The sequence below is a fragment of the Cryptotermes secundus genome, unplaced genomic scaffold (assembly GCF_002891405.2).
Source record: "Cryptotermes secundus unplaced genomic scaffold, Csec_1.0 scaffold899, whole genome shotgun sequence".
NCBI classification, from domain to species: domain Eukaryota; kingdom Metazoa; phylum Arthropoda; class Insecta; order Blattodea; family Kalotermitidae; genus Cryptotermes; species Cryptotermes secundus.
Genome location: NW_019731283.1, coordinates 922357 through 936641, shown reverse-complemented (window position 1 = coordinate 936641; position 14285 = coordinate 922357). Strand labels below are relative to the sequence as shown.

Sequence of the window (14285 nt, the reverse complement as noted above, 5' to 3'; positions counted from 1 at the left end):
GTCAATTATGCACACTGGAGTGACCACCTGTATCAAAATGTATTATAATTACTCTGTACAGAATAAAGCATAATTTTCTGTAAAGTTGTTCTTTTAAAATTTCAATTTGCTGATATTATAGGAGCCATATTAGATTCAAGTTTGCACTGAATTAAAGAAAATACAGTAGTTTTTCAATGTTTCCCCCCCAAAAATCAATAACTGCTCTTCTAGCCACACCATTTGGGTTACTCTAGGAAAAAGACTATAGGTTACTATAACAAATAATACACCTGTCAAACAAAATTCACCTTCTATTTTCTGTTTCTATTCTGAATACATTCTAGGATTGCAAACATGGCAAGGAAATTTTTAGAAGTATGGGATGGATTTGTACAATTCCAAATACTGACTATATTCATGAAAATAAGGAGAGGAAAAAACAATATACATTTCATTTCAGGATTACAATACGGTAAAATAAAAAAAAACAACTATTTCCTTAATTTCTGTTAACATTATACATACAAATACATGTAGAAGGTAAAAAAATTGCTCTGCCATTTTCACAGTTCTAACACACACCACCTTGCAAGTGTTGTGCATTGAAAAAGGACTGAATTATGATGCCTACTGAAGAGATTTCCACTCCCATTAATATTTAGAAAATATATGGTGCAAACACTTAAAAACACAATAACTCTTCGAAAAAAGAATTTGTCTAAACTTTATGAATCCATCAATACAGTTGTTATTTCTGTAAACACTTTTGGCCAAAGCATTTCACATACAACTACAGTGTAACACCGCACAATATTTATAATAATTACCAAAACAGAAGGAGAATGGCAAATTCCCATTCACAGATCATGAAAATGCTGTCAAATTCTGACTTGTGATGACCGGACCAAGAAAAGAAGTCTTAATCTGTTTTGGTCATTCATTTGCCTCCAGAATTAAATATGAATTAATCAATAAAATGATTCTTGAGGTACTTCATCATGCCAAATGTGCGGAAACGTTTAACACCTGCAATCATAAAAGATCCACATGTAATCTAGTTTAGGTATTACTTCCTAAGCATATTTTACATAGCACACTATTCCTCAGCTCACTGTGTATAACTTGAGATGAGAAAGGACTTTCTTTAATATGTATGACAAACCAAAACAGACTAACCTGAGGTTTTTCTTTCATGCATGTCACTTGATAATTCACATCTTCTTTTTAGGCAGGAAGATAAAGCAAGGAATATACAAATTACTTCCCATGTTATATTTAAGAAGGAAGTTTATACAAAAACAAGATTAATGATAAGAAGTAAACGTGCAATTCCTAAAATGCACATTACATCATTAAATAAGAGTTGAAAAACAACACATGCAAGTCATACCCACACCCAAACATGGACTCCACTGAATCTGTGCTTAAAAATAAAATAAAAAAACAAATATTTATACATTATAAAAAACTGTCTACTCTGAGGGATGAAACTTAATTTGTGTCTAACCACCAATACCATGTTAACAAGAACTAACAGCTTGAGTGCAACACTCACCAAACACTTTAAGCAGCTCATCATTACATATGGCAAACTGTTTATTCTTGGGATCCTGCAACAAACAAGTTCTCATTTCTATACAATGGTTATGCAAGAGAATAATCCCTATTCTTTACTTTATAACAAAATCAACACAACATGCAGAATCATGTACAATCACAGACACCAACATTTTTTGTTTCAATTTTAATACAGCTACTTCCTGATTAATACAGCCTCTGTGGTTTAGTAGTCAGGGTTCCTGGTTACAGATCCTGAGGTTCCGGGTTCGATTCCCAGCGTTATCAAATATTCTGAGTAGTGGATCTGGAACGAGGTCCACTCAGCCGTGTGAGGATAACCGAGGAGCTATTTCAAGAAAATGGTGGCTCTGGTCTAGAAAACCGAAATTAATGGCTGTGGGGATTCGTTGTGCTGACCACGATACCTTCTATCCGCCAAAGTTGGCATTAACTTTGCCAACAAGAGGCGGTCACTCAGTCAGTATAGTTTGCTTGTGGACTCAAGCCACGGAGTTTTAATTCCAGACTAAATCTCATATCACTGTGAAGTGATGACTGCTATAGTTAAACATAATACAGTGTGTATTTTAGAGAATCTTAGAATACTGGAAGCGAATNATTTTAGAGAATCTTAGGAGAATACCGGAAGCGAACAGAGAAATAAATATAATACAGTGTGTATTTTAGAGAATCTTAGGAGAATACCGGAAGCGAACAGAGAAATAACTCTAAGGCAATCAATATACTTCTGTATGGGTCTTTGTAGTGAGAAGACTGGAATTAAATTCCAGTTTCAGAAACATGGATGAAACACAATAATGGATGTACAAGTCCAATAATCTTGTACATGAGGGTTTGTACTTGTATTTAAAGAATTCCTGGCATCTACATAAAAGCTAACGTTGTCTCTGCGCTTAACTAATGAAGTACTATGCCATTAAGCTGTATGGGGGAGTGGATGTATAAATCCACATTTTCTTGACCTTGGCGTTAGTTGGAGGTGAGTGGTCAGCTTAACACCCCTGCCACTTTACCCCCCCTACCCACTGGATAGGAGGTTGGGTGGGCCCCAGAGCCGGTCTGGACGACGAGGACAAGAGATAATTCTTGCCCCCAATAGGACTCAAACTCCAACCCCTTGGTCGTCCAGCCCATAGCCAGTTGCTAAACTGACTATGCTATCCTTTCATGTTCATAAACATGGAATTCTGAGAAGTCCTAAGCCAGTATAATTCAAACATTAATTGAATTCAAAGCAGAACAACCCTAACCCTCTTTCAGCTCAGTAACTTCATTTAACTTATTTTTATACAATTATATGAGGGCGATAACATTAACTACAGCTCAAGTGGTTACAGACATAATCTTCTCGATGCTCAATCTCGAGGGGGAAGGTGTTCAACAAGGCAAGTTCTAGTACACTGTCCCCCCTCTCCAATGGTACTTCCAATGACACTCCTGTCACCACCCATGAGGTGTGAGATGGGACAAACCAACAAACAAGTCTCAAAACCTGAGTCCTTACCTGTAGCTCCAGCTATTCACTAATGCAAAGCAACAACGCTTGGAGAGATGAATACTTACATACAGATTCTTTTCCTTGATGATGGCCCAAATTTTGCGAACAACTTCATGGCGAGGCATTTCGTCTGCTCCAACCACAGCTGCAAGTTCAGGGCTGAGAGTGTAGGCTCGTGTATAACCGCTACCAGCAGCTCGCTTTCCCTGAACACGAATCACAGCCCTCACATACATGACTCTGATGCTGTCCAATTTCTGAGTAACTATACATGGACCTTTACATCTCTTAACAAGGTTTAAACATGGAAACAAAAGAAGTATATTCTGTTTCACTATATACAGCACAAGTGATAAATGAAATATTCACAAATAAAAATTGATTTGATTTAATCTAATAATAGGATCACAAACATATATCAAGTCTTAACATTTAAGCAAATTTAGTAAAATAAAAAAAAGTTTGTCAAAATTCGCTAATCATATATTTTGCATAACAATTCTTTTGTACTATTAAAAATTTACTTCATAAATTGAAAAGAATAAATATTCCAATAGCAACACAACCATTAACAAACTAGCAGTTGCATATACATGACAAATGCACATTTTCTTGAAATGTGTCAGTCAAATAAGGTACATGAATATCATATTTCCAGCTACCATTTCAATTGAAAAATGGAGATAACCCGGAAAATTTCTACTAAAACAATATTTATTAAACCCTCTATCCCAGTGATTAGCTAAACAACAGTAAGTGCACCTAAGAGCTTCATACCATTTCTTGCAATCTAACGACGAAAGTAATTTTATTTTTAATTCTACCTTCTAAAACAATGATCCTACTTTATTTCAGAGCATAAGTAAATATAGGAGTCCATGAGATGTGAAAACTGAATTAATATTTTGTAAGGTAGCAACTGCTAATGCATTTAAACAGTGAGTAATCCACAGTAGCAGCAGAAATGGGAGGAAAGTATGGAATATAATTTCCCCTCAATTCCCCTTAAAATGCATGCAAAATTACCCTCAATACTGACAACATACACCAAAGGGTAAAACCTTGCAGACTGTCTGCTTACCCCCGATCCCTTCTTGCCAGCTCCACCACCACCACCTCCTCCTCCTCCGCCACCACCACCGCCGCCGCCACCACCACCACCACCTGAATTGGATTTTCTTGTTTTGGCCCAGTCTTCATCACTGTCACTATCGCTGTCCTTCTTCTTCTTGGCGGTCTTCCCCTTTTTGGCAGGAGCATTTTTGCCCTTTTTTGGGCTATACTCCTCATCACTTACATCCTACCAAATAGAGATCATAGTTTTAATACCCTTTCATATATCTGAAGCATTGGTTACTATAAATAATGGTTGGAAACATAACCCAGTACTGCTAAAACATTTCATTTTCATTTATGAACAATGTTTTCATGACCATCAGCACAGAAAATACACTGACTCCACAACCAAGTCTGGAATCTTTGGAGCCCATACATGATATGGCAAAAGCAAAGCTTATTTTTAATTATACAAATGGGGTACACAGCTGATTATTATTACACCAATCATGGTTTACTCATTATTCATGTCCATGCTGGCAGTTACATGTATAGATCTACATGTCAGCTCTAAGACTGAGCCTTCAAATTTCTTTAACAAATTTACTGAACTAAGGGCATACAAATTTGCTGAGTAATGTGAAGGTTGCTGTACTCACATCATCAGAGCCTTCATCACTCTCATCACTGCTAGCTTTCTTAGGCTTCTTTGCTGGAGGTTTCTTGGCACCACCACCTCCCCTCTTCGGCTTGGGTTTTTCTTCTTCCTCTTCCTCCTCCTCCTCCTCCTCCTCTTCATCTTCCTCTTCCTCCTCATCTTCATCTTCTTCTTCCACCTTTCCCTTGTTTTTCTTCTTCTTACCACTGTCTTTACCCTTACCGTCTTGTTTCTCTTGAAGACACTCCATAACTAAATCATCGACCTCTTTCTTTCTAAAAACAAAAGGCAAAATACATCAACTTTGATGAAAACATCATGCAGATATACATAAAATGCATCCACGTACCTCAAGTACAGGCATTCCATACAGATCTTTCATACACTGGATTTCTGTCAGAGATGGGGTTGTCACATTATGAAATTACATTTAACCACAATGTGGGGCTAACATCTGTCACACCAAACAGCCAAGAACACATAATATAAAATGCTCATCAGTATCTGGTGGAAACCTCATACACCATAAATACCTTAACGTGTTTCGCTTACCTGTCTGTAAGGTCTACGTCTAGCTTTTCTTCAATCTGTTGCCGCACTTTCTTGGCAGACATTGTCGTAAGGTCAGCATCCTTGAGGATGGCTGAAAATAACAATTATACAAATTAGACTTAAAACATGCAGAATAAAGTGAAGTTACAATATTAAAACACTGAAGGATCAAACAATGACAGCAAAGTACTGCAGAAGCCATAGGTGTGCTGTAACAACTCTATACAATTTGCGGAGGGGGACAACAGAAAATTGCTGTTTTCGAAAACCCTGACCCTCACTACAAATCATGCCCAGACTATTGTACTTATTTAAAAACAAATGACTTGGTGATGACTCATTTGAAAAGTTAGTGCTTGATACCAGTTAAATTCAGTGATAGATTCACAAATGTACAAATGTTCTCAGAATTCAATTAAAGCTCTGAATATAATTCAATATCATAAAACATCTCAGCACAAACATATTTCATTAAAGATGTCAACAACAAGCCATGAAAGCAAATTACATTGAAATTACTCTTAAAAAATTGTAAAATAAATATTACTCTGCTTTTACTGACATTTATCTATTTAATTATGAATTAAAAATGCTTGCAACATCTGAACATTCGAAAGTAACGTGATCAGTTCAAAACTGTAGCTTATACACTAAAGACACAATTTTTACATTCTTTTATAAATCTGTTTCAAATCTGTAATCAGCAATTTATTGACAATGTTTCCTTCTTCATAGACAGATTCACAGTTTTTAATGTGGGCATTCATAACCCATTCCATTAACTTAACAAAAATTAATGTAAGCAACTGTCTGCTAAATATTCCTTTCCGCACAGTCGACAGATGCCTCACATTCTGTAGGTCAATTACATGCAAGGGAAAATTAGCAAATTTCTTTAGTGATGAGATTTGGTATGCAACCTCTTACAAGGCATATATTCAAACCATTCGAGATAACATATGATACTTCTGAAACAGTAATTTCTCACTTGTTCACACTGACCTTGGGCAGGGTACAAGCTACTATGGTCAAATTCTAATGGATGTATACACGTATTGTACTAACAAGAGCTCTTATTTTATCAAAAATTAATAAAAAAAGAAGGTATTGTTGTCCTGTGCTTAACTAATTAAGCATGCCATGAAGATGTATGAGGGAATGCATGTACGTATATCTACGTATATTTGACACTGGCACTAGTTTGAGGTGAGTGGTGAGCTCCATGCCCTGGCCACTTTACCCTTGGGAAAGTTTCCAGTACTCATTGGACAGGAGGATGGGTGGGCCCCCGAACTGGTCTGGATAAGATGAGAAAAATCTTGCACATACCAGAACTTGCTCTCCAACCCCTCACCTGTCCAGCCTGTAGCCAGTTACCATAGCAACTACACCAGCCCTGTCCAATGTGGCGCCCGTGGTATATTTTTCTGGCACCCTCCGTAACCACACATAATTGAGCCGATTTTTAATATTAATTCAAATTGTAAGACAAGAGACATTTTTGAACGTCTGGGTACTGTTAAATATTTTCGAAAAATATTATTATTATTATTAGTAGTAGTAGTAGTAGTAGTGTCTGGTGACGACCGCACCTCCATAGGCATCAGTGAATTGTGCCCGAGTACATAAGAACGTTGGACAGCACTGAACTACACTATCCCAACTTGCAAATAGAATGAGTGGGGGTGGGGGAGAGGAAAAAATTAATACATATTCCACCACAGCAGGCAGGCATGTGCTATATTCCCCTTCATGCAGACCTCCAGTTCATCATATTAAGTACACACAGGCTATGTTCTCTGGTGTAGCTCTTCTGCATTCTGGGCACATTCATCAATCCACATGAAATATACATTTTATGATTCAGGAGTAACTTGCATGCACAGGGTTTGCCATGAAAAATGAGGCATTATGATATAAAGTTTATTCGATCAAATAATATGTTTAATTAGCATCACATACGAGGGGCGTTCAAGTTCTAAGGTCTCCGATTTTTTTTCTCAGGACTGGGAGCAGATAGACACATGCGGTTTAGTTTAAAATACGTGTGCACTCTTTGTGAATGCGTGACAGAGATGGCAGAACTCTACGGCACACACAACTCTAGTGGTAGCGGCAAGTGTGAGGAGTGTTTTTGATACTTAAAATGGCGACGTTTTCGTTACAAGAACAGCGAGTAATCATTCGTTTTCTCCACTTGCGTGGTGCGACACCCATTGAAATTCATCGCCAGTTGAGTGAGACGTGTGGTGATGGTGTCATGAATGTGAAAAATGTGCGTTCGTGGGCGCGACAGTTCAAAGAAGGCCGAACGTCGTGTGACAACGAACCAAAACAATCCCGGCCTCGCACCAGCTGGTCTGACAACATGGTCGAGCGAGTTGAGAAAGTTGTTTTGGAGGATCGCCGATTGAGTGTGGAAAACATCGCCCCAAAAGTTGGCATTTCTGTGGGATCTCTGCACAAAATCCTGCAGGAAGACCTGCGAACGCGGATGTCCTCCAGGTGGGTGCCACAAATTCTGGTGGATGACCACGAGGCTGCACGCATGGCAATTTGCCAGGCGATGTTGACACGTGATGAAGGCGTTATGGGACTTCCTTTTCATCAACTATGACAATGGATGAGGCATGGATGCCGTTTTTCAATCCACTATTGCATCAGCAATTTTCCAGTGGTCAAAACAGACTTCTACAGAAGCGTTCGCAGCAGCCATGGAATCATGGCGTCGACGTTGTGAAAAATGCGTGCAGCTGCAGGGAGATTACGTTGAAAAGTGACAGAAGTTTCAAATTTTTTGTATGATTATTGTGTGAGAAAAAAAATCGGAGACCTTAGAACTTGAACGCACAACGTATAAACTTGAAACCTTCATCTTACTAATTTAAGAATCCCATAAAATATTACTATTATTAAAGTTGCCATAATCACACCATCCCAAGTACCATCAGGTTTTTTTACAGGACAGAAAGCATTTCTGTTTAATCTTCCAATACATTTCTTAGCACAAAATATAAAAAAAGTGTTAAAACTGTAGGATCTGCATTTCTCACAGCAGTCGTTCAGAAGAGTTCTACCTTATGGGATACAATGTGTACTCCACTGAACAACCACCGATATTTTGGAGGAACATCAGCTGATTTTCAGTGGGATATATGGTATTTATATATCCCAGAAGATAGAACTCTTCAGGTTTTAAAGCTAAGTTACGAGTCTCTATTCGGGTCACAGAGAGACATTACTAAACTATATATGTTAAACATATCTTTATTTGGTGAAATTAAATTTGGATTGTTTTAAAACTGGATTTTATAGCATATAACATATGGGTTTCCTTTTATTGGCAGATACATCCCAATAATGTAATTTAAATACAATACAGGCACCAAAGCCGATTACAGTGACCATGTGGTCTAAGGGATGAACCATCTTCACTCGCTCAAACACCGGGATCATGGTTCTGAATCCCACTAGAGGTACGGATGTCTGTGTGTATTCATATAATGTTTGTATTGTTCTGTGTGTAGCTAGTGGCCTTGTGATGGGCCGATCCTCCGCTAAAAGGAGTCCTACAGACTGTGTATAGATTAAGAAACTGAATAAGCGGCCAAGGTCCACAAGGGCTGTAGAGTCCTAGATTCTGTTATTCTTTGTACACACCTGACTAGGGAAAGCTATGCACAAAACAAACACAGTGAGGATGCTGCAATATGAAAGTAGCATGCATGACGTGTGGCCATACATTCTCAAATGATAACATGCAGTAGCAGCATGTAACATATTGACACAAGAGCTGATGCAATGTGGTGAATTCAATCAATTAACAGTTGCCGGAGGATGACCGTATAGGGCTGAAACATGTCGCAACAGCAAAATAAAACGTGATTTTAACGACATTTTAGAAAGTTTTAATGTCATTGTAATGACATTTAAAAAAAAAAGCTTACATTGTGTTAGAGATTGAAACAAGCAGACAAGTGATACGTATTAATAATGTTTTATATCAGAAATATCGCAGAGTAAGCATAATCAATCTATCTTAGTAACACAATCCTCCGAGATTAAAGTTACATGCCTCTTCAATGCTGCATCATTAAACAAATCACAAATAAATATATACTACATGAGAAGGTCCGAAAGAAGATGTCAGTCAGATCTGCTGCCGTTAAGTTCAATTCCCTTCATCCACTTAGCTAGTCAAACAAAGGTTCATATGTTCTTGCGCACAGGGACCACAGATTACAACTCAAAAGCAGAAATCCCAACAGATCCAAAAAGGTCTTCAGGCTCACAGTGTATTAATCAAATTTAAAATGAATGTATAAACGGATAGCCAAACAACCTGTTTCAAGCATCTATGCCAGAGGTATACTGGCATCTATTTTCCTTGCAAGTTTTTAAAGTGATGTGTTTAAAAAATCTGACTTTCCAAGTGCAAGAAATCACTGATTTTTACTACAACCTCTGAAACATGCAATTCATCTGAACACTATTCAGAAATTCAGTCTTTAATTCAACAGGAACATAGCGTGTCTCCATTACAGATCTGCTAAAGCTGTTTTGGGGAAGTAATAGCCATACATTATAAGAATTTATGGGCAGAATGCAGAGTACTTCAATATTAAAGAAAGAGATACACATCATAACCGTTGTGCTTTAAAGAGTTAACACAAGAAGTACAAATAAAGCATATAAGTTTATATATCCATGACATTCTATTTGTCTTAGAAATTTCCAGTTTGCAAGTAAACAAAATAGAGTAATGCTTTCTTCCTCTTCTGAATTACAAATAAAACTCAACATAATTAATCTCTAGCAAAGACTTTGGTCTGCTCTTAACTGTCCACATGGTACATCATAGCCTGCTTTGAACAAAAGAAATGAAGCCCAACTGGCAACCATGTTCAACATATATCAATCATTCCATTTTATTTTGACCAGAGCATCCAGCATACTCACTACTACTCTATCCCTTAGTATTAACCTATAATCACTTCTTATGATTCTATTTACATTTAACATGACAATTATTGCAATTTAACAATGAACAAGTGAAGGTGCAGACTCATGCATACAAGACCAATTTATCTGAGAACAAGAAGAGCCTTGTTGTCAGACAGGCAATTACAGTAAGAAATTGGTCTTGGTATATTGCCATCACGTGTCTCACAGTTTTATGAATCCACTCAATCATTACCAGTGAGAATGGGTAAAGTGTGTGACTCAGTTCCAAGAAAACAAGGGAGAAAGAGAAAATGGAGCTAAGCTAACAGTACTGCAATGAAACCATGTGAAACTGCAGGCTGCATGTACGGTTTCACCTCAGTGTTGGGAGAAGAGAAAAGCAAAGCAGCATCTCCCCTGAAGCATCACAACTGAAAGGGGGTACTAGGAAGGCCACATTTTGGCAAGACAGAATGTTGAAGTTCACAACAGCTCCAGAACTGTTTGCAAAAATCTTAAGTTTTGTTTAAAAAAAAAAATAAAAGGTAGGGACAGTAGACAGGATAAGTTTCTGGACCCTACACATGTACTCCTTTCTGTTTAGGTGCAGTTGCTTAGTTCAAGGCTCCATACCAGTCACCCTGCCATGGCTGAGTTAATGGTGAATCATGGAAAGTATAATTTTAACCTCGATACAAATGCTCAGGCAAGAGGGCATTACATTATGTCTGAAGCTTTAAACGGTGTTTCTGACTTAGTCTGTATAACTTACTTTTCTTAACCCCTTCAATTTATAGCTTCATTGGCCTCATATTCTGTGTGGCAACCCAATGTTCAGTGTTCTTCTTCAGCGACTCCTTAATATAAACATGGTGTGACTGAAATTGCTGGTTCACAACTTAGCAATAATTTATCTGATCCCTCCTTAGGCAAAGCATCTGCATCTCAGTGTCCTGAACCTTACTGTGACCATGGACCCAGTGAAGTATAAACTTGTTCTGAATGGACAGGACACTTATTGCCTGGCAACATTACCAGACAAGCTTCAATGTTACCCTCAAAGTTTCCAAGCCCCACAAAGCTGTCTGGCTGGTAATTCTAAAAGGTAAAGTTGTCACTGGGGTTGGGAGTGGGGATATAGCTCCAATATTCTTGACCTCAGCAATAGATGGAGGTGAGATGTCATCTTCATGTCATGGCCACTCTGCGCCTAAGGAAAGAGCACCCAGTGCCCACTGAATAGGAGGCTGGGTGGGGCCCAGAGCCATTCTGCATGCTGTAGAGTGGAAATTCACACCCCTACTAGGAATGAACCCCAGACCAGTGCAAGACTGACTGAGCAATCCTGACTCCCTAATCAAGCACATATATTTCTTTTACTTCACCTAGTTTCTTTTTATACAATCCTTTATACAAAACAAACAAACTCCGTGGTTTCAGTCTGCAAGCAAACTATACTGACTCAGCGCCCGCTGCTTCTTGGTGAAGTTGGTGCCAACTTTAGCGGATAGAGGCTGTCACGTGTTCAGTGCAACAAATGCCCATGGCCCTGCTATTTCCTTGAAATAGCTCTTCATTCATCCTTACGAGGGTGAGTGGACCTCGTTCCAGATCCACTAGTTCTCAGAAAATTTGGTAGTGCCGGGAATCGAACCTGGACCTCACCCCACATACACCTCCCAGCCACACTGGACTCATCTGCATATCAGCAAGGCCCTGGAGGGAAGGTTCATAGGTCAAATAGATGGGCCAAGGCTTCGGTGATGACATCCCCACTTCAAAAGAAATCCCAGAAGCAATCACTGGTATCATTTTAATCTAATTCATCTGAAAAACAAGACCCAATTCCATTATCCAGATGGAGATCTGTACACGTTGTACGTCCGAACCCCTATCTGGCCATGAACAGCCCTAGGCCTGTAAGCCAAGCCTCTGCCACAAAATGATGGGATAAGAGACCAAGAGCCTCAAAGGCAGTCTTGAGGGCCATGCTCACAGGCCCAATAATACTCAAGCATGCCAGACTGTGACCACCATGCCAACTTTTAGCCACAAAAAAGGAAAGGGGGAGGGGGTCATATTTACAGCAATTACTTTGAACTTATCATATAGTAGCCATGCACTATGAAGCTCTTTAGGATGCATTCACGTACATCTTCTACAGCATAAACTTGCTGCACAATTTGTGCTTCTTAGACCAAACTGAATGAATGAACATAACCTTGCTAGTACAGCTTTCCAAATGTTTGCTATATCAAAACAATTACAAGTATATTGGCACTGTACAGTAAAGATATGGTCATTTACCTTGATGGACTGACAATAAAGACAAACATCTTTTCACAGCTAAGCAGAAATTTATAAAGCTGCCCAAAAATCATAACAGAAGAATTAAAAAAAGTGCATAAAAGGCATCTATTATGGTTAATACTGTTCCCTTGGCATGCATCTTTTCACAGCTATGTTATTTACAAAGACATACAGTTATACTAGTAAGGTGAAATATTTTTTCTTCCTATCTGAACATAATTTTAATTCACTGAGAGGTAGCTTTTGGTTACAATGCATTAATTTAATTCATATAGTTATAAGTGGTTTCAAGCAGGTCTGGCAAGCACAAATTGGTCACCGAATTGTAAAATCTATAAAATTAAACATAACTGGAAATTAAATATATCACAATTTTTGGCACTATATATTCTTCCCTACAAATTACACAAATGTTTCAAGTAAAAATTCCCATATTTAACACAATATATAACCAAGTTTTACACATTTCCAGACAACAAATAGGGCGATTTTCCAAAATCTACCTTTGTTGGTTCGATGGTGAAGTGATGCTCATTGTTAACGCAAAAAGGATCTAAATGCATCATTTAATTTCTATTAATGCAAAAAGGGTCTATGTGAGCAGCATAATTTCTATTTCATTCCCAACACACAATCAAGCATTTAGAAATTAATAAAATTCTAGAGACAACTCTTTATTGGATCCACTTGCACCAGCAATACATACAACATATTATAACAACATTTACTTTTACAACTACCAAATCAATGTTCCTATAGATGCCAAGACGGCGTCATGAAGCCATTTGATCGTACACAAAATACAAGTCCAAGAACATCACAGTACAAGAGAGAAATACCATAAATTCCCTATACAAAGGGGTAGTTTTGCAATTTAAATATATCAAATATAAATTTTATAAACTAATTTGCATATTTTCAGTGGCCAAAATGATACTACAACAAAAATTTTGCAATTTACCGGTAATTTCCTTGCGGAGCTCTTCCTTACTTATATCTGCCATCTTATACAGTAGGACAATGATACCAACGGCGTAAAAGTTACAAGTATTTATTGAAAAGATGCCACAAAGCCTGCGGCTAGATCTAAAAACGCTATTTTCTATTCAAAATATGTTTGTAGGAATACTTATTCATGCAGTACAATCTGTTAACGTGTGATAATCTATTTCTACATGGAGAACAATAACAGTCACTCTCTATTTCAAATGTGATTTCCCGCGTTTAACTTTCTTTGTTAATAGTAGGAACTAAAGTTCCTATATATAATTTGAATAGCTTCAAAGGTGCATTCGGGTGTGGTTATAATTTAAATATATAATGTCGTGTATGTTATTCATACACTTAAATCTTCTATGCTATCTTCTTATAACTATATATCCATAGTAGTTTAAATGTTTTAATTCCCGCGAATAAGTCAAAATCAACAATGAAATAAAGTATGAAATACATATTCATACAACAAAAAATGCTTATATTAAATATGAATTAATTAGTATATGAACTGAATTCTGGAAAACTATAGGGCTACAATATTTCAATCCTAATAAACATGTGGGATGTCTCCTTCAACTTCAATTGTGATATTAATCTGACTGCAGTAGTTAGTATCAGTATTGCCAATACATTACATCACGTATATTTTTATAACTTGCGTTTCCAGTATACGAATTTGCTTTTAATTTATTTATATATGAGAAAGTA

General features: G+C 37.5%; 1 protein-coding gene across 1 annotated transcript; it reads right to left on the bottom strand.

The window, feature by feature from the left end:
• Window positions 1-275: 275 nt before the first annotated feature.
• LOC111866937 (upstream activation factor subunit spp27) lies at window positions 276-13623 on the bottom strand. The gene is made up of 7 exons (XM_023856319.2): window positions 13543-13623; window positions 5328-5418; window positions 4777-5050; window positions 4143-4361; window positions 3127-3267; window positions 1538-1592; window positions 276-1008 (listed from the first exon to the last, which is right to left on the bottom strand). The coding sequence occupies exons 1-7, from the start codon at window positions 13583-13585 to the stop codon at window positions 947-949; spliced, it is 885 nt and encodes a 294-aa protein (XP_023712087.1). The 5' UTR covers window positions 13586-13623; the 3' UTR covers window positions 276-946.
• Window positions 13624-14285: the final 662 nt, after the last annotated feature.

Bases quoted from the DNA above. Each gene is read 5' to 3' on its own strand.
- LOC111866937 (XM_023856319.2), bottom strand. From the start codon at position 13,585: ATGGCAGATATAAGTAAGGAAGAGCTCCGCAAGGAAATTACCG. The intron at 5,419-13,542 runs GTAAATTGCAAA...TGTTATTTTCAG, and splicing joins GCTCCGCAAGGAAATTACCG to CCATCCTCAAGGATGCTGAC. The intron at 1,593-3,126 runs GTAAGTATTCAT...TGTTTGTTGCAG, and splicing joins TCAAGGAAAAGAATCTGTAT to GATCCCAAGAATAAACAGTT.